Raw genomic sequence first — 20,645 nt, 5'->3', positions numbered from 1 at the left:
AGGTAGGCAAGCGTGGGTGTACATGTGTATACACGTTCATAAGCAAGTGCACACTCGATCCTTCTTCGATCGTTCGGCAAATGCTTTTTGCGAAATTGGGCTCGTCACTGGAATTGAATTAATGTATGCCAAAAGAGAGAGAGAGAAAAAGAGAGAGAAAGAGAAGAGAGAGTTACATGCGCGGATTGGTGGGATGGTCTTGTTGGCAGTCTTCTTGAATGTGATCGGTTCTCGGTCACCATCTAATCACCTGAGAGCACAAACGTCGTCGATATTAAAAACCGCGATGTTGTACCGCTCCTCTCACGCAAGATATACGTGCTTTTTTTTTTGTTCGCAAACTTGGTGACTGAAACAAAATTGGTCGAACTGGTATGTATCGTAAACTCTCCTTCAAGCGAGATTTTCGTCGAATTAAAGGCGAATCAATACTGCGACTCTTCTTGATAAAGCGGTGGCACACTTTAAGTTTCTAACACTGTCTTCGCTTAATTGTGTCGAGAGACGAGTTCTCAAGTTTATCATAAACTGACCCTGAGTCAAAAGAAAATTTCTATTGCTCTGCTAAAGAACTCACTTTTGTCTATATCGGACCCGAGTTCGTGTAACGAAGTTTAGTTCAAAACACTGAATTGCCCCACAATCTCCGCTTAGCGTGGCGAGTCTTACGATTGCTGAATGTGTGTGTATGTGGTGTTGTTACGTCAAGCTTTGTGATTATGAAGTTTATTCATAGCGCGTCGAAAATTATCGCGCAAGACACAAACGTGATCTTAAACTTGTCCGCAAAATTGCGGTTTCGGTCGGTATATCCACGTCCTTCTGATAAGGATGACTTCAAAAGCATGTGACACGCATTGAAAAATATGTTATGACAAGATAAAAACCACATCCGCAAAGAATCGATATAGAGCTTGCTGTTTCCTGCGATTACACGGTAATCGCTCGCTGACTATACCTGTAACTGTTTTTTTGTTTTCCCCTCACCCATCTATGAATTAAAAATTACATTGCAACTTGCGCGATAATGATGTGACGAGACAGTTCACGTGATGCGACCGAAATGAACAAAAAATACAGAGATAAATATGTTTATGAAATATTATCGAGTGTTATGTTAATATTTATCTGCTTCTTATATATGAGCGTAATCGCGAGAAAAATAGAAGAAGAAGAAAAAGTAAAAAAAAGTTTTATTGCACTCTTGCTATTATTTCATTGAACGCTATTTTTTAGTTTCTTGCTCTATGTTTTCGGAGGTACGAGAAACGAACGCGCACATATCGCGTATGCCGTATTGTCGTATCATTGAGCGAGCGCATTCTTGTGAGGCACAGCCTGAGGTCGAGACAAATCGCTCGTTCAGGTCGGATCTGATTCCTTTCTGTCCGCACGCGCATCAAGAATTAAAGCTTTCGTGCTTGTAGTTACCTAACGATCATGATTTATTATTCAATCCGTCCCTTTCCTTGGGCCACCGCGCCGCCAATCATCATCGCAAATTCTCTGTGACGAGCAATCGCTCGCCGGTTTTCCGCGTTCCCCGCGTATCGGAAAGACCATTTGCAATCTGTCGCAGCGCCGAGATGTAATTGATGGTCGGTATAAGAATTGCCGTCCTCATTCTCCACGCGAGCATTTGCGCGCGATTATTATGCACACAGAACAAAATGCGACGAGAATATTGAGCAAAAATCCAATTCAATGCTCTTTCGGGAACCTTCGCGCACGAAATTGTGTAACACGTTTGATGCGTTAACAACGAGATAATTTCGATATATACAAACTGTCAATATATTTTTCGTATTTATCTTATCTTATCTGTCTGCAGTTTGTTCGTTTATTTTTTTCAATCGTCTCTTTGCCACTACGAGCGCGAAATAATTGCTCACATGTACGTTCCGGGGAATTTTTTACTTTTTTTGGTCAAATAATGTGTATCTTATGAGAGAGATAAGAGAGATTTTAAGGACAATTCTCTTAAAGACGCATAAAGTTCGCGTTTATGGTTCGCTTCTTGTTCAAATTGCCGTCGCTGTTTGTCAGACATTTTAGGCTCCATCGACCTTGAACCAAAGACTCCGGCGACTAATCGTATTCGCCTTCGTTCACGACGAACGTCTCGTCTTCGCGCTGATTTTGGTGTTTCTTATCGCGCATATTCCGACCGATGCTCTAGCGCAAACGGCATATAATCCGGAGAGAGAACAGAAGTTATATATACCCTTCATAAATTGCACGTTATACAGTCCATTCGGACGCGAGATAACCGGGTCTCTCTTCTCTTCTCATTCGCTTCGATCTCGTCAAGTATCCGCCGGTCATCCTCATCGCATTCTTTCGCTCTTGGACGACGAGAGCTATTTCCGCGCGGTTTATAGGGATTTTGAACGAAAGCGCCAGCTTTTATCGGCGATCGCTGTCGAAAAATCGAAGAGGAAGGAACACGAGACTCGTTCTCTGCGCGCCTTTTGTAAATATCGCCGCAGCAATCTCTTGAACTATGTCAAAGATACCAATAAGAAATTTAATTATATGTTTGTTCCTGTAGATATTTTTATTAACTTTTTTCTAGCTTCAGCTGCACTACGAACAATTATACTACATGTGCTATGTCTTATTTAATTTGCACCTCTTTAATTCTCTGCCTTATACAAATTAGCTTGGCAAAACAGAATCGGGAAACAGAATCACGAAAATTTCTCCGAGTTGAGTTTCGTACAATTTCACGCGGCATTAAAATCCTTTGAATATACATACATTCGAATCCTCCTCTTTAGCGTAAGAATCCTAGGCAAAATGCAACGAAAATGGCGACTGAATGGAAAAATCAGAACGGTGGCGCCGAAAATGTCTTCATCTTCAGAGCGTAGCACCGATAAAGGCGGGATAGATGATGGGTTATAAAGTCCCACCGTATAGCCCGCGACTACACGACTGGAATGGCTGATCGCCCTTTCTCGAAGGGGAAGTCTGTCACGCAGGAGTTAAATGCGAAAGGAGCCCGACGCTGACGATCGTAAAAGCACCCCGGGCCCGGCCGCGATATCTCGGACAGCTTTTCGGATTTCTCGATAATACTCGCGAGACTTTCTGGATATTCAAAAGTCCGACAAAACGATCTATCAAGCTTGAAAAGAGAGTGCGTCGCGTCAGTTAAGCAAAGACGGGGGACAAAAAAAAAAAAACGTTAAGACACACTGAGGAAAAAGAAACCGATAAAAATTAACGACGAGTTTGGATTTATATCGCGAAACTCTCGTTTTACGACTAACTTGGTTGCGGAGAGATAAAAAACAAAAAAAAAAAAAAGAGGATTTCGTTATCCGGCTTGTTACGCGATCGCATTAATATAAGCGAAAAACTTGTACTGCTGAATACTACTGAGTAGATGTGCGGAATATCTCTTTTTCGCGGATTGATATTGAAAGGGACATGCGAGTGGAAGAGAGTGATGCGATGCGCGTCATGAAGGCGAGCTATTTCTTTCTGGCAGTAAAGAATACATCGCGTACATTTCCGCGTTATAAATTTTCGGATATTAAAGTGCACGATGCACATGTCAGACGTCCAAGTAAATTGAACGTAGCAGCTGGATGATAAATATCTCGCAATTTTATGGTTTATCAGAATGCCGTACGGAGTTATAAAAATTATTTATGTATATAGGCAAATATATGGTCATTTAGATACATAACCTTTTTTTCGAATTAGAAATATAATTATCATTTTGCGCGAAGAAATGTCTTTACGTTACGTTCCTCGTGCTCGATGATTCTAACGATACGAATACACCTCATGTTCTCGGCGAAACTAGACTTTCATAGATTATTTATCGAAAGGTTGTAACAATCCGCGACGGAAGGTTTCTTAACGAAACGATAAAACGTGCCTTGGTGTTGCAAGTTCGCGAAACTTGTTTGCGGTGCTTGGCATCAACTTCCGCCTGTCTCGTTCGCGATATAACGGACGTTTTAAAGGAGAACCATTTTTATTTATCGCGCCGCGTCTTTCACGTATGTGTGTTTTTCGTCTGAAAGCATTTTTCGGGACACGCGCGCGCGCGCGCAGCCGTCTCGCCGGATCGGGAGACGAAGACGAAAGGAAATTGTTGTCGCTTTGCGACACGGGTACTTTCGTATTAGGATAGAAGCTTTTCGAAATTTTTCGGAAGACTACCCGCGACTATTGCTATACACCCGCAGCTGATTCAATTTGCCTAATGAAGAAGGCAGGGGAAAAACGAGACGGGAAAGCGGAGAACTATAAAGGAGGGCTTCTATGATTCACTCTTCGAATTGATTTTTTCCTATACGATTTCGCAGGATTTTTATACACAGATGTCGCACGATACGGTACAGTGTATGTCATTTCGCTTCCAAGTTACGTAACGAACACTTCGGCGAAAAGATAGATTTTTATGGATTATATTTCTGTTCGCGTTGAAAGGCTTTAACAATTCACGGTAATATCGAGCAAAAAATGAATCTCCTTCATTTAATTTATACACAAAATGACATTTAGGTCTGTATTAATTCGCGTAAAAATTCGAAAGCCGATGTGATCACACTTGTTTCTATCTCTCTTTGCGTTTTTAATCTCAAGCAACAAAATTAATTACGACAGTAACGAGATTTAATTATTTAATTTGTATTTGATTCTGGCGACCTAATGAAAGAAATGTTATCTCTCATTTCTCTTCGATATCATATGTTATAGAAGTTATGAGATTTTTTTCGTTTCTGTTTGCACAGAATTCTATACGTCACAACTTGTCGCTGCACAGTAGGTTTATGCGGGTACAAAACGAGGGCACCGGCAAGAGTTCTTGGTGGATGATCAATCGCGACGCCAAACCAGGCAAATCCGCTCGTCGCAGGTAAGTTTCCCGGATTGTTGGCAATCCGCTTCTATCTCTCTTGATCGCGAACTCTGTCAAGGGTGCTATTGTGTGTGTGTGTGTTACGTGCTTGTTACGCAGAGCCACAACTATGGAGAGTAACGGGAGCTTGGAAAAGCGGCGTGGCCGTTCCAAGAAAATTGCTGAAGCTCTGAGGAACGGCGGACTACTGGCCGAACCAACGTCTAGTCCCAGCAGCAGCGTCGGCGAGGGCCTGGATCTGTTTCCCGACAGCCCCCTACCTCCCAGCGGATTCCAGCTGTCGTCCGATTTCCGGTACGCTATATCGCACACACCGTATAATATTTCCGCGCGTTTCTACGTATTTTCTCGAATATATATTCTCTTTCTATTTTCATTTAATATTTTCGTTTAATTAAAAAGTTTAATGTAAAATTTACAGTCGAAGACACACATGTATATGTATATATATATATATGTATATCTCTCGTATATTTCTTTCGAACTTCGGGTCCAATTAGATTTTTTGTGTCCGATCGATATTTCTGAAATTCTAGGATAGTTTGTAAAATCTAGCGAAAAAATACGACAGCAGAGAAATTGTCAGTACGCAATTATTGAATTTTGCTTTTTTTTTGCATTTTTCACCCAAGTCCTCGCGCCTCGAGTAACGCATCCTCTTGCGGCCGATTGAGTCCTATCCCGGCGGTTCTCGGAGAACCAGATTGGACACCGACCTACGCGCCCTCATACAGCCCGGAACAACAATTAGGTATATAGTTACTGCAATCTTCCTCTCCTCTCTATGTTTGATTCTTGTATTCCAAACAATTGTCTGACAACGCGATTAAACGCATTGTGTGTGGTGCGGTTCTGTTCGACAGCAGACACGATCCTAGCGGGTAATCTGGCGGAGACGATGAAACTGGAGCCCTACCAAATGTACCAGACGTCACCACCGACCAGTCACCAGCAGCAAACCGGTCCGCCGCCGCCGCCACCGCCTTATTACGAGGCGCAATACCAGAGGAACAACGGCCTACGCACCCCGTCGTCCGCCTCCTACGGCCTGCCACCCACTCCGCAATCGGCTAATCAGCAGAGATGCCCGATTCACGGTCTGCAGCCGTGCGCCTGTCAAATGGTGAGTCCGCAGCATTTTTGGCCGAAATTTTCGCGCGACCACGCCACTATTTCCTTCACAAAGGAGGTAACGTCAGCGTTTTTATGTTGCGCATGTTCGGCCTGGCAATGTTGCAAAATCAATAAGGATCGCGATGTATGTTTTACACACACGATGCCACGGGATGTCTATCTAGCGGCAGGATTCTATATCGCTCCCAGACAAAGGATGACGTTAACTGATATGACGCGCTCGACGGAAGCAATTAATAAATATGTTATTAATGTATGATACATTCTCCCCCGTAATAAACATTTATAATATGTATCTGTAAAATATTGCACACGCATGTATATAATATAAAAAAAAAATTTATATATTAATAAATTTCAAATTTTTTTTAAATAAAATTAGTAAACAGTTCGACAGAGAGATACGCTTTCATTGAAGAAATCGGGAAATCTGTGAAAATTTAACTCGCTATTTTGCACGATGACGGTGTATTTTCACAACGGTGTTTTTGTTGTCTTCTGTGAAAAGATTTGCAGCGATGTGAGAGAAGCTTATTTACATTTCATTATTGAAACTGGCTTAAAAAAGCATCATACAGTTTATGGAATTGTATCGAAATGTATATTTTCGACAATTTTACAAATGCAAACAGATATATGTACACGCGAACCAATCGCGGGACACACAATCTGCTTGGTGTAATTGATCAATTTTCGAGAGATTAAATTTTTATTAAGATAAAATTTTCAAGATTTGTTTACATTAATTATTATATTTATATATTAATTAAATGTTTTACATCTGTTTTCAAGTAAATTCGCTTTTCCGAACAACGAAATTTTCCATTTTTTGAGAGTGTTTACATTTCTAATAAATTATGACGTATACAAAACCACCATACGTGAAAACCAATATTTATATGGGCGAAAGTGGTACTATATATTTCACGATGTGTGCGTATGCTTGATGCGCGCAAATATATTTTATATATAAAAAAAATATATTTCACATATTCCCGTTTAATAAATCATCATTATATCAATAACATATTATTTGTATATTACGAATTATGTATATCAATAAACACACGCGATCACACTTCGGTTTTTATCAACTTTTTATTTCGCATATGGCAATTATAGAACCTCAGTCCCGTGTCGGGCATGTCGCCGTCGTACCAGCAGAGCGAGCCGAACCCTACGACACTGGGTGCTAATCAACAGCAGATACAGTACTTGATGCAAACGCAACAGCGCCAACAGCAGCAACAACGGCAACAACAACAGCAGCAACAGCAATCGCAACATCAGCCGGCACAGACCGGACCAGCTGGCTCCAGCCCGCCCAATACGCCAACCCCCAATACGCCCAGTACCATGATGGGCCAGTTGATGGGTGCGCTTAATCATTCCGCCCTCCTCGACGATCTCAACATCGACGCGATGCACGGCGCTTTTGACTGCAATGTCGAAGAGGTAAGTAAGTCTGATTCTGCTAATCTTTTACTACTGATGCTGCCACTTTTATGTTACCGTTATTGCTCATGATGAATATCTTTAGAGAGAAAACACAGTGTGCTATATAAATTCATCTTCAATAATGAAACGTATATTTTTAAGAAATATTTTAAGAAAATAATATTTAGTTTATATGAGGACGTAGTGAGAAGAGAGGAGTTCACCAAATTTAAATTTAAAAAAATTTGTTGGAGGACGGAGAAAGTACATAATTATTTGTAAATGTAAACAATTCTCTCTGCGCGAATTGCAGGTGATCAAGCACGAACTGTCGATGGGCGGCACGCTGGACTTCAACTTTCAACAAGGAGTGATGGGTACAGTGCAGGTGAGCGACGCTAACGCCGTTGTCGGTCAGAACGGTGTTGTCGCCCAGAACACAAGCATGGTCGGCAACGCGCCCGCAGGCGTTTATGTGAGCACGAACGCGGCGACCCCTGCTGCAGCCCCGTCGTGGGTTCACTAGCAGTTAACCCCCCTGCCCTCGACACCCCCGTCGTCCTTGCCAATGCCGCCGTTGTCCGACGGATCGCGGGATAACTTCTGCGGGACGACCGAAGGGCAGCTCATCGGTGAGTTCCATCGAGAGTTCTTCATTTTTCAATGATGAGTAATCGCGATTAATGCGAGATAAAAAATATATATATATATGTATACATATATACATATATCGATAAGCGCAATTGTCGGCCATTCGGACTACTCAGGATACAGAGCAATCTTTGTTCTCACAATTTGTAAAAACAATTACATAGATTTTGTGATTCGCGAATGACGAGAAATTTAAGTGAAGTAGTACTTCGATAATCGTAATACAATAGCACCTCTTAAACCCGAGAGATTTTGAAATCAAGGAAGTTTTCTAAGAGCCTCATTGAAAAGAGGCCATCTGAAGACGAAGAGATCACCTGAAGATGAACTTTTGACGCGACTAAATACTAAGGTCTACTAAGAGGAGCTACTGTGCATAAGTTTGTCCAAGTGCGTTATATAACAGTTATATTTATACTTTGCGCAAAAGATCTTCCTTGTTTTCTTTCTCGCACACGTAATGATCGTATAGTGATAATAATGTTAAGTTTGTGCGATTTATCAATTCGAATTCGATATGTCGCGCGAGTAGACTAAGTAATTAATCACCCGGAAATTCACTCGAGATTCTTCGCGAATTTTCTCTCACGTTGCGTTTTTGATCGCAAAACGAAAGGAGGAAGGGAGGAAGATATTCCGCGATAGACGCGAGAGAGGATGATGGGAGGAGAGAGCAGGTCATTGATTGCTCCCTCGTGCACACGCAAAATAATATTTGCATACTCGTGTCATAACATTGCTCAGCCGTATGGTATTTAATAAATCGCTTCGACGTTTTGTGCCTCCGTTCTCCGATCCGTTCGAGGACCCCGGCACCCCTCTCTCTTCTCCCACGCTGCTCTCACGCCGTCCGCCATTTCGTACGTGCCGACACATTCATATAGCGGCGGCAACTCGTGTTCTGTTCGGTGTTTTGTGTAAAATCGCTGTATTGACTTAGGCGCGATAACAATTACATCGCCGCGGGGCCGCGAATTTTATGGAAAGCCTTAACACAATATTGCTGCTCGCGAATCATGCGAAAACATTTCGCATTTTTGTTTGACGAAGAAGCAAGGTGCGTATAGGTAACGAACAATTACACGTTCGCGGAAAAAACAATCGCGCGAGACATCGCCGAGTTTTCTCGCGGATCCGAAAGAGAAAAGAATCGGCGACATGTGTCACGATATGTGTAATAAATAAAATTCAAGTATATCTCATGCTCGCGCGTCTTGTATATTCATATGTATCCGATCGAAATATTTTTTTGTAGCAAACGAGAATAATAATTAAGAGTTTGCTCTTGTTTATAAAGTAAGGCAAGAGAGTATCGATGATGATAATAATATTGAAAAAATAAGTAAAGATTTAAGAGTTTAATCTGTGCTTTAAACACAAAAAATTATGTTATAATAAATATGAGAAATGTAATTGTTTAAAAAGTTATAAGTTTTGGAAAATAAAAATAGATAAAAAAATTTAAACAAGTGTGTTTTTAATGTTTTTCATACTTTGAAGAATGAAAAAAAGTATTGTGAGACAAGATGTGTTTAAAACATCACAAAACAGAAATACAGAATACTCGACTGTTTACATATATGTTTACGAAGCGATGATCCTTTTGCGTATTCTATGTCGCTTCGCGTGGCAGCGATCTTGGACGATTTATACACGAAATTACGCCGGTGATCGCGTACAGACAATGCGACCACTTTGCTTTCGGTTTGGAGGGGGATGCGCACTGTGTGCGCGCATAAAGCTTGCGATAAAAATTAAAACGTTTTCACGTCCCTTTACGCGTCGGCTCTTTTTTCACACTTCCCCTCTTCCCAGCGGGGGAGGAAAGCGGTGTAAAAATGTAACGTGATTTCTCCGAGAAAATTGCTTTGCCGTTTAGTACATCGCAACGCGATTAAAATAACTCCCACTTCGCTACCCGGTGCCTTTTAATCTTTAGCACACGCACAAGTGCGACGTGTAATTATAGTTTTAACCTACCCCATCCCATCTCTCTCTTTCTCTCGACGTCGTCGTCGTCATCGTCGCATTAATGGAGATAAAAATGCCGCACAAATGCATGGATAAACGTTCGGGCGATATTTAATCATCCGATAGTAGTGTGTTTTCCGGCCGGTTACAACTGGTTGGATGTTGGCTTCCTCTCAGAATCTGCGTCGCGCGTGATTACTGCAATGATCTTTTTCCGTCGTCTGTTAGTGTGTCGCAAAAGGAAACGTCAAAAGCGAAGCGTGTGTCTGCAGTCTCATTCACAAAACGACAGTAACGATTTTTTTGCGAGCTAATCACCGTAAGAAAAAGCGTCTTGGCAATAGGATAAACCGATAAAGCAATGTAAAAGAGTAAAACGTCACTTGAAAAAAGTTTGATGAGGTAAAAGATTAAAATGAAGAAAAATAAGAAAATACATGTGTAAGTAAAACAAATCAAGTTAGTGCACACAGAGTTTTGCGCGCGATTGACCGCGTGTTCGTTCAACATTATGTGATGCTGATCCCGATCGAAATCAGTTTTGCCAGTCCGACCGTTTTTCTTGGCAGATTTTTCCCGACGTCATCGTCGAACGGCAGCGGCAAAGCGCAAAAGCGGCAGCGCAAAAGCGGTAGCGAGCAAGCAGACAGCGAGAAAAAATGATACGAGCGTTTGGCCGCGCGGGCGGTTCATTTTTTTCCCCCGGAGAGCCTCTTTTGGCGATTGCAGTCACATGACAGCCTACTTTGTTGTCCCTACGGGCGCGGATATTATTTACACGGCGGAATATCGGCCCGAGAGAGATATTAGCTTTCAGAAAAATATTTTTCAGAGCGGCAAGCACGCGGAGCGGCGAAAAAATACCGCTCCCAGGCTTACGCCCCGGTATATTAACGCCTGCGGCGACCGTCCCAGTAGTTTGTTATGCGTATGAAACCAGTATGCACGCCGATCTCCGTTAGTTCCGGGGATCGATGTCTTTTTGTTTCATCTCTGTTCTTTCCACACACGCTCTCCTTCTCTTTTTCCCTCTCTCTCTTTTTCTCTTTTCCTCTTGTTTCTCATCCGCACTGTATATCCATTCACTGCCGGAAAGGGCATAAATTCGAGCGTCTGGATAAAACCGATACCGGACGCGAGATACGAGCGTAGCGCAGCGCAGCGCGACGCGTAAGAAACGCGCTCGGAGGCATGAACGTTTCAACGCGCGGAGCGGTGATGCTGCTGCTTCTGCTGTGACGATGACAGGGAAAATTTCGCGGTAATTCTTCGGGAAAAATTTTCCCTGTCGCTCGAGAAAATATTTTCAATCATTTTTGCGGATCAGAAAATTCTACCTAAAACGCTAGCAAAAGTCAATTTAATGCGCTTGCAAAAACACAAGTTTCGCACTGACATATCGTCCTAAAATACGTTTATTTTTTATACGTGTATGTAGAATTTTCTATGTAAGTATGTAAATAGAATATAGTACATGTATTTTTTTCTCTATGCTCTTTGTATATATTTCCTGTGTCTAGCGCGAAATGTCGAAGCGTCATTTCTTTCTCGAGCGGCGAATAACGAGAAGGAAGTGGATAACGTGATAATCCGAGGATCGCGCCGTTTTATCGAGCGCGGCGATAAAGGGACCTCTCTCTTCCGCCCCTTGTCCAAGTTCAGTCTTATCCCTCGTCATCGCTTTGTAAAACTACTCGCGGGAGCAGTCTCGGGTCGCGAGCGGAAACTACGAAACTACGAGAAGCGTTCCTCATTAAACGAGAGCGTGCTCGGTGAAACTTTTGTCGTCCGAAATAACAATGGAATCTCTCGAGCGCCAGATTATTTCGAGATCACACGGTACATGACTCTAATTGAACGACTTCCGGCCGGCGTCGCGCTAATGGAGAACAGATTTTCGAATCTGTGCCGAGCTCGTAACTCGCGGTTGAAGCTCACCCTCCGATCGGTTCCTTCGCGAAAACTTTCAAGTTGAGACAAAAAGAATCGTGAGGAGAGAAAGAGAATGAAAGAGAACCGGAAATAGGAAAATGGAGAAGAAGAGGAAGAACGAGGAGGGAATGTAGCGAGAGGAATGCAGCGATAGATCGAAGTGGGGAACATGTAGGTTGCGGGACGAGAGAGGGCGGGTCGCGCCCGCGCGACTGACAAGGTTGGGTGGCAAAGGAAAGAAGTCTTTTCTCTTTTCTCCTCCGCCAACTTTATAATTCTTGCGACGCTTTTCGGGAATGAGATTGTCGGCGGCAGGGGTGAAGAGCTAGGAGAAGGGGAGGCGGCTAGGGGGTGGTCGGGCTTTAAGGTAGTCCGCTGGCGCCAGTGACGTCTGCCGAATAGCTGCTGACTCTCAGACTCCTGCAGTTTCGGCTAAGTGGTTCCCTTTTGCCCCACTTGAACGGACTGTGTGAGCATACACCTTCCCGCCGCCATCCCTCCCGGAACGTGCCTATCGACGACGAGGACTGAGGAATCGTCCATTTTCCATCGACCGCGGAGAGAAACACTGGGACAGTTTAGGGCGAGGAATACATCGATGCTTTCCACTAACAACTTTTCCGTCTCGTAGGTCAAACTTTAAGAAATTGCCCGCACGTGGGGGTAAGGAATTGTTTCTTTTATTTGTGTGAATAAAAAGAAATTTTTATCCGTTAAATAACACGATTTTCAGAAATGAATATTACGAGCTTTTATCAATTTATTTTGTACAATCTAAATTCTACCTTCTACTTTAAGATAGATAAAAAATTTCATTCGCTTATTGCAATACACGCTTCTCAACAGTTAATAAAAAATGTTGTGTTAAAGTTATAAATAATGTCAAAAAAACTTGACTTTCGGAAGTAATTGACTTTATCATTTTATATTCATCAGTATCGAAGAAGAAAGTTTTATTATGAAAGAAACCAGCAAAGTTGTAACTAAATCTCCGATGCATTAAACGAAGTAATAATAATTTGCTTTAACAAACGCATAGAAATTAAGAGATAATTTAATCAAGTTTATATAATGTACACGTGTGTGTTAGATGTTGTTTAGCCGCGAAAAAATGTTTAAACTCAATTTAACCGGCACATAGCGGCAGCGCTGCAGCGATCTTGGCGAATCGATTACAAGAGAAACGTGCCACACGTGTCAGAATTGAATTACATCCTACCAGACGATGACTGACGTAATTAGAAGGGGCGAAACGGTGTATTAAAGTTTCAAGCACCGCTGGATCATCGCCAATGTTACATTAGTAAGCAAAAGAGCACGCGAGAGTCATTTAATCCTCGAGTTAGCCCGTGAAGATCTTGCGTTTAAGACCGTTTCACTTCACGTCTCTATAATTACAAAATAATACGAATTTTAACCATTAATACATAAAGTACATAATATTATCGTGATTATGTGTATTATATTGTGTATTTTCTTTTGAACAATTTCACCATCTTTCCAACTTGATGTCGTACGCCGTGTCGATATTCTTGACGCGATCTTCTCGGATAAGTTAGTTCTGCAACTAATCGCCGCCGTACTTAATGACTATTATTATTATTAAGCTCGCGAAAGGATAGGATAGGTTACCGTCACATTACGACCAGTATCTGTCTTCTAGTTACGGCCAATTAATTTTTCCCCTGACCTAGAAACGACTTGAACTGTGCGCCCGGAATCGCCAATGTTACCGGCGCGGGGGGTTGGGTTATAGGCCGCGGCCGCGCGGAGTGTCGCCGTTAGTGTCACCGGAATGAATATAAAAGCAACGACGATACGTCTCGTCGACTGTGAAATTCAAGATAAATCGCGTACGCGTTCTTGGCCAGCGTTCCACTTTTGGAAAGTTTCGTTTCTTCGTTTTTCTTGGAAGGACAAATGTAGTTTTGAATGCAATTGGATAGCGCCCCTGCTTGCACTATTTAGGTTGAGTTACGAGTCGCACGGAAGGGAGGTTGAACGAGTTGACCAGCTAACTTAAACCAACGCGTCGGGAAAAAAAACATCTTGAGAAAATACGAAGAAAAGGAGATCACAGAAGATTATACATATTTACTTCGATATAATCAATGAAAAAAAAACGATATTTTGATAGAAATTCAAAGAAATTGAAAAACTCAGGATATACGTAAATCCTCGTCGAACGCGGCCAAAGTTGAGCATTGCTCAACGAGGTCCCAACTGTCTTCTTTTTCTTCTTCTTCATCTTACCGCGATATCCGTTCTGGCCACTCTCTCGATGGTCTCTTCCGTACCTGTTCCCCCGTGTCCGTGGGAGTGGTACTCGAACCAGACGACCTCGACGTTTTCTCCGTTAATGCCAATATAAGGAATGCCGCCGCGAGAAGTGTGCATTCCTCCGCAGCGAGCAGAAATGTCGCGGAGTGATGCAGCGCGGACGGAGAAAATGAGAAAATCGAGAAAAAAACCAAAAAGGACCCGAGTACAGCGCGCGGGACGCATGGATTGCATAAATAGAATCGCGCGGCTTCTTTCGTGCGTGTACGAGACGCACGTGCACGTACGTGTGTGTGTGTGTGTGTGTGTGTGTGTGCGCGCGCGCGCGGCTCTCGTAACGGCATACGTCGACCAATAACGGCATTCCAACTCGCAGGAAATTAAGAACGAACGGGCGAGAGAACGTCTTGACGGTTCGGGTCTCTGCCCTTAATCAGAAATAATGTTCCGCGCGAGAGCGGGAAACACTCGGACCTTCTTCTTCCTTTTCCCTCGTTCCACTTCTCAGGCAAGATTTGTGAACTTAATTCGCAATGACTGTTGGAATGCTAATCATGCGGATCCGTAAATCTCATAATTGCTTTTTTTCTATTGAATCGTTATGTCTTCGTTACACAAAACACTTTATAACAAAAATTAAATCCACTTAATTGGTGTCACACTTTTGCGGTTTACTTTGACACTTTTTTCCCAATTAAAAAAATAGATTTTTTTTAAATATAAAGTAAGATAATTGTTGTTAAAAGATTTTTTTTGCATGAAGATATTCAACTTTAATTTAAGGATCAATAAAATACAATTTTTGCGTAGAAAGTAACTTCTAATTTTCAATATGTTCAGGTTATAAAAATACGTACGAGAAAAATTCGTGAAAAATATCCACGTGGATAACACGGCACATTTTGTAGAAACATGCGTTGTCAATACGCGACTCTAATTATTGCTTGACACGTACGCCTCGCTTACGAAGTTCGCTGCAGTATATTTATATGTTTTCACGTAAATTTTCAGCGCCACTCTTTTCTCTGCATTGACACGAAATCAAGCTATTGTACGTTTTCCGCAATTAAGGTCTTCTTTTTTTTTGCAGCCAATTATCTTGTTACCGTTATTATTCATTATTTGATTTCAGAAACAATTACGGAAGCTAGTTTTAATCTCACACGAGATGAATTGTCTTAAATTAACTTGGTATTAGTTTCTATATATCGAAAGAATAAAAATGTCAAAATTTAAAGTTAGAAGAGGTGATAAATTTCCGGAAACTGACAGTTCCTGTTATTTTTTCGCAAAGCAGAAAAAACTTTCTGATCCCGTTAGCAGGAACATGACATAAATCTTTTTTATAATTTTTTATAATTTCTCTTTTTTAATAAATTTTCTTCATTGAATTTCGCGCACTTATAAAGAAAATAGGACGACGATCTGAGTTTGCCTGCAATTCCACACCTTCGTAAATGTAACGACGTAACCGTACAACGTCGCACTAAGTCGATGTCTACGAAGAAGAGCGCCAACCGACACGTCTTTGGGGTGACCGGGGTTGCGTACTTGCCTAATCGAGCGTGCTTTTCCGATGAATTATTCAGGATCGAACACGCCAGTCTCCGGAGGGGCATCCTTAGCCGTTAGGCGTTTAGTCTCATTATGCGGCTTGCCTATATCCTATGTTTCGTACACGAACGCGTCGATAAGACGTCCTTCTGACGGAGCTCTCGCATTAACCTTTTCGAGACACTGAGAAGTGATGTACTTAAGGCTATTTTTGAAAATAACTTGTTTTTCGTATTTTAAACGCTAATGCGAAATTATACAACCAAGTGTCTTTTCTTCTCTTTATGTTAAATAATACATCGAAAATACTTATATATTTAGAAATACATCATCAATATGTGTGTGAACGTGTTTTTAACAAGATTGCTTAATACCTATGTGAGAACGCGTGACTTTAGAGACATTTCGCAGAATTTTCACGAGCAATATTTATATCTGAGCGGCCACACATTTTTGACGCGTCGTAGGCACCGCATATAGGCTCCACAGCTGTCGCATTAGAAATTCTAATCGGAGCCTTCGACGTTCATGCACGCCTTTCGTACGCGTGCTCCGATTGGTTCACCAGTCGTTTGCGGTAAACCAGTCTGCTGCGCGTTTCAGTCGTAATTGCGCACAGGATTCATAAATCGTGCACCATATACATATATGACCTCAGTTTCTCCCTTTTCTTTTTTTCTTTCATCCTTTTTCTCCTCTCTTTTTATCACGTTGTAGAAATTTTTCGTGTTGAATAATTCCTCCTATAACTATCGACTTACAACTATATTTTCTTTTTAAAATCATCATTTTCTTCGTTTTGCCTTTAGCAAGTATAAAATTATACATACAAATGTACATATATATAATAATTCTGTAACATTCTATATGAGATATTTCTCATGTTATCTACCAAACATTAACAGCACAATTTCTTTCCGACTGATTTTTTTCTTTAACGATCGCGCGTCTCTCTCGTTTTATGCGTATCAGGAAAACTTACGCTTCAGAATATGAGACGAATCACTGTAATCCCTCTCCCTCTCTCTCTCTCTCTCTCTTTCCGCCTCTTTGAATGTGCAGTAAAGTTTTCAAAGCCGACGGCTATATTTATGGTGATCTAACTTGATGAAAAATTGATCCCTTGTAACGCGGGAAGAGCGACTGAACGACGGCTGTTGCCTGATGGTGACGGACGGATAAAACGGGAGGAAATAAGGAAAAATCACGGTTAAGAGTGATTTAATTGATTTTACAACGACCGACGTCGCTAAGTAGACCGTGATAGGTTCTCGGTACCACGCATCGATAAACCGCCCGGCTGCTTTTTAACACATTCAGGTCTTACGCCTTTCGTTATATAATTTCGCGTATGTGGGTCGCGAGCAGAAATTAAATCGATATTGGAAATACTGGCGCCGGAACGAGTCCGCACGATAGTCCCATTTTTGGGAAAATTTAAGGTCGTCATGTACGAGGAACAGTGAGCGTAATTGGAGATTGGTGTTCGCGAAATTGTGCGCTCTGGCTTTATATATAAAAATTAAATTACGATTATTTAATCAATCAATATCTTGGAAGTTACAGTTACACATTTTCGGTTCTAAAGTTATATATTCGTATATAATGTCGAGAATAATTCAATTCTATTGTTTTACTCTCGCTCACTTTTTACACATTTTAGTCTCACATTTATTGTAATTTCATAAAAAATTACATTAACTAGAAACAAAAATATGGAAAATATATTTTCCTACGTAACTGATTTAATTGAAAAAATCTAAAAACACAAGTCAAATAGAACCGTATAAAAATGAGCTTTTATACAAAATAATTGTTTATGTATACAAAGCTTGTGTATTTGACATCTTAAAAACACAATTTTTACGCATCTAATAATCGAAATGTTCGCGTCTTTTCATACGAATATTTCTTTCTTCTCATTATCGCTGCAGTATGTCATAAGGACGTATTCAAGTGCGAATTAATCTCGTCTTTCAACTTCTTATCTCTCCGCTGTTTCCCGCCTCATTCAAAAAAATCACTGACAGAACTAGGTCGTTATGTAAATGACTCGCGTCAAATGGAATTCTTGCATAAGTGACACTTCAATTTATGCTTTGATAAATATATAGACGTATCGCGCTTCCAACGAAAGCGAATGATAACGACGCAAATTTTATTTTGCGTCGACGAACATAGATTTTTATCTCAAATATAAATAGATTTGGCAACATGTACGATTGTTGTAATAGTGTCCGTCTCGTGTTTTCGAATTGGATAATACATTTCGTCAACGTACATTGATACGACGAATACCCGTTAGATGTAATGCATGGCGCCTTGGCCTACGCACTCTGCTTGCGTAATTTGTTCAGCGGATTCTCTAGACTTTTCTCAAAGACAAACTTCATCCAAAGTAAACATCATGATCATCGTGTAACACACGAGTCATATGTATTCATGTCATTATATATATATATATATGCCAAATGTATACATTTTCTTGTTACATTTTTTATAAAGATGTTTTTAAAGAAGTAGTCACAAGTTTTATTTTCCTTATCGTTTATACATATACACGCACAATAAGAAGTTACGCGACACGATACCTACTTGAAACTCACCTTTGTTATTAGAACTTTTTATTGGCTCAACTAACCGAGCCTCCGAGCAGCGGTAACAGAGAGATTGTCAGAGACGATAATTTCGAGCGATAAAGCGCCGCGGCGTTTTTATAAAAATGTTCTCCGGATATTTTATTTATTTTTGATATTCATCCGGCCGCGTGCGTTCCGAATGTGTCTACACTTGACGTGCGTAAATATTTGTGACTGGTACGCTCCTGCTATTGTCGAGCTGAACGGTTGATTAAAATTTTAGGGTAAATATATCCGCTGGCGTATTTTTACGCGTCCGTTTCCGCGTTCGCGTTTCGTGTTATAATATATACCTTCATAATATTTGGCTTGCGCTTTTATACTCGCCTTGTAACCCGCAGCAGTATAGCTACAAAGTATCTTATATCTCTTTGATGTAAAAAAAAAACGGAGATAAAATTGATATTTTTCGAAGAAATTTAATTGTTTCTTAATCCTTAGAAAAAAAAATAGATTATAATGTAAATGAAAAAGCACAGTGTAAGATCTCACATTGCATCCAAGGCAGGGTAATTACTGATCCCTTCTACGCGTTGCTATACCACTGACAAGTCAAGCTTGTAAGAGAGATAAGTACATGATACGTCTCAATAGCTCAATGTCCCCGGCTATCGTTCCATTGTGGCAAATGCCTATCAGAATGAGTACGGACGTACTCATGTGGCCCGAATGTGCAGCGAAGGTTAGGTTAGGATACTAACATTTGGCGGCTGTTCTCGGTGCCTATGCACTTGCATCACACACACGCAACAATGCACACGGGCAAATGCACAAGTCATCTCATTAGCTAGTTATAGCTGACCGCGCTACTGAGAGCGCAAGTGATTCTCTTTCAGTGGCTGTGTAATGAAACCTTCGTTTTTTTTTCACGTATCATCGGAAATCTTATTCATGTTCTCACGACTCTATGAAAATTATTGCAAAAACAAAAACAAAAAATTAATTTAAATCAAGAGATACTGTTGTTACAACATAATGTAACGTGCAATATCATTTTTACTAACGGCAAAATATTTCAATTTACACGATTGATGCGCATTGTTGAGAAAAGTGTTTTGGACATGTTGTTTCGGTAGGAAATTTCGATAAGAGATTTGCGAAGTCACGTAAAATTATATTCGACATTTGGCGGTAATTGCCAACAGATCTAACCTCGAGAAATATTTCACTTTTCGCCAGTCACGGTGATATTTTTAAAATATTGGCACGATATATATTGAACAGTTTTATTTATCTGCGTGCCGGGAGACTGATATCACTTTAGATTTACAATTTTACATTTTATAGATCGTAACGCTATTTATAAAACTCCGCCGCACCGCGGTTTCGCAATAGATATACGTACCGCTCGTGCTGCTTAACGGCCAGCACAAAATTCCCGAATCTATGAGCCGGAAACTTTTTTTTCCTCCGGCATACAACCGTTGCAATCCTATATTGATTGTGTATGACGATATTTTTACGATTTGCATCCACAATTGCGAAACATCAAGAAAATATTCTCGAGTTAATAGGGAGATTGAGCTATTGATTGAATTTTTGGACTATTTTATTTCAGTCGTCAATTTTTCCAAGTTTTCGAAGAAGAATATTCGTTTGAATCGACTCACCAGTCGATGCAATCGCTGTCCGCTGCCGCTACGCTGTCGTCGTTGTTACATTACGCTGTTGTGTCCAGGATGCACTCAGCTAACATTCGCGACTAGAACAGAAAAATGTAGCTATCACGATCGCGCGCGAATGTTACTTACTACGCAAAACGCGATAAAAATACGAGACAAATTCGTCATCACTGTGCAAGCTCGCGACGCGTTTCTGGCCGAACGCCATATTTGAAGCTTGCGCGGCCAACTTTGCACCGTAACTACGTGTACACGGAGGTCGGCCGCGAGAGAGATTCCGTACACTGAATCGAAGAAATGCGAGTCGCAATTGATTAGAAAATACATTTGTACACTTACTCGTTCCTTTATGTACACCTGATAGTGATTTGCGCGTGAAAATTATCACTCCGAGGCAAAAACTTACGCGTAAAATATGAAGCGCAATCCGAATGCGAAGCGTCCGTAACTGCAGATAAGCGACGTCACGGCCACAGAAATCAAAACAAACACTCGGAGAACTTTTTGCATCTTCTAGTTCACAACTTAGAACAAACACAACAC

At 41.1% G+C, this 20,645-nt stretch overlaps 1 protein-coding gene across 4 annotated transcripts in view; it reads left to right on the top strand.

Moving 5' to 3' along the window:
• The window catches only part of LOC109856359 (forkhead box protein O), a 143,180-nt gene that overhangs the window by 96,367 nt on the left and 26,168 nt on the right, over positions 1 to 20,645 (top strand). The window contains exons 2-8 of one of the 4 annotated variants that reach the window (XR_002250385.1): positions 4,755 to 4,879; positions 4,982 to 5,176; positions 5,515 to 5,633; positions 5,746 to 6,005; positions 6,132 to 6,269; positions 7,139 to 7,471; positions 7,767 to 8,085. Coding sequence is in view for 3 of the 4 variants with exons in the window: in XM_020431506.1 (XP_020287095.1) it covers positions 4,755 to 4,879; positions 4,982 to 5,176; positions 5,515 to 5,633; positions 5,746 to 6,005; positions 6,132 to 6,269; positions 7,139 to 7,471; positions 7,767 to 7,979 (1,383 nt within the window). In the remaining variant the exon portion in view is untranslated. Of the gene's footprint in view, positions 1 to 4,754; positions 4,880 to 4,981; positions 5,177 to 5,514; positions 5,634 to 5,745; positions 6,006 to 6,131; positions 6,270 to 7,138; positions 7,472 to 7,766; positions 9,532 to 20,645 lie in introns of those variants that run through there. The other 3 variants (XM_020431507.1, XM_020431506.1, XM_020431509.1) reach the window with 3 other exon arrangements.

Source organism: Pseudomyrmex gracilis, unplaced genomic scaffold (assembly GCF_002006095.1).
Source record: "Pseudomyrmex gracilis isolate BER0280 unplaced genomic scaffold, ASM200609v1 scaffold_116, whole genome shotgun sequence".
In the NCBI taxonomy this organism is placed as follows: Eukaryota; Metazoa; Arthropoda; class Insecta; order Hymenoptera; family Formicidae; genus Pseudomyrmex; species Pseudomyrmex gracilis.
Note: the sequence above shows the minus strand (reverse complement) of the source record. Positions and strands in the feature narration are given on the sequence as shown.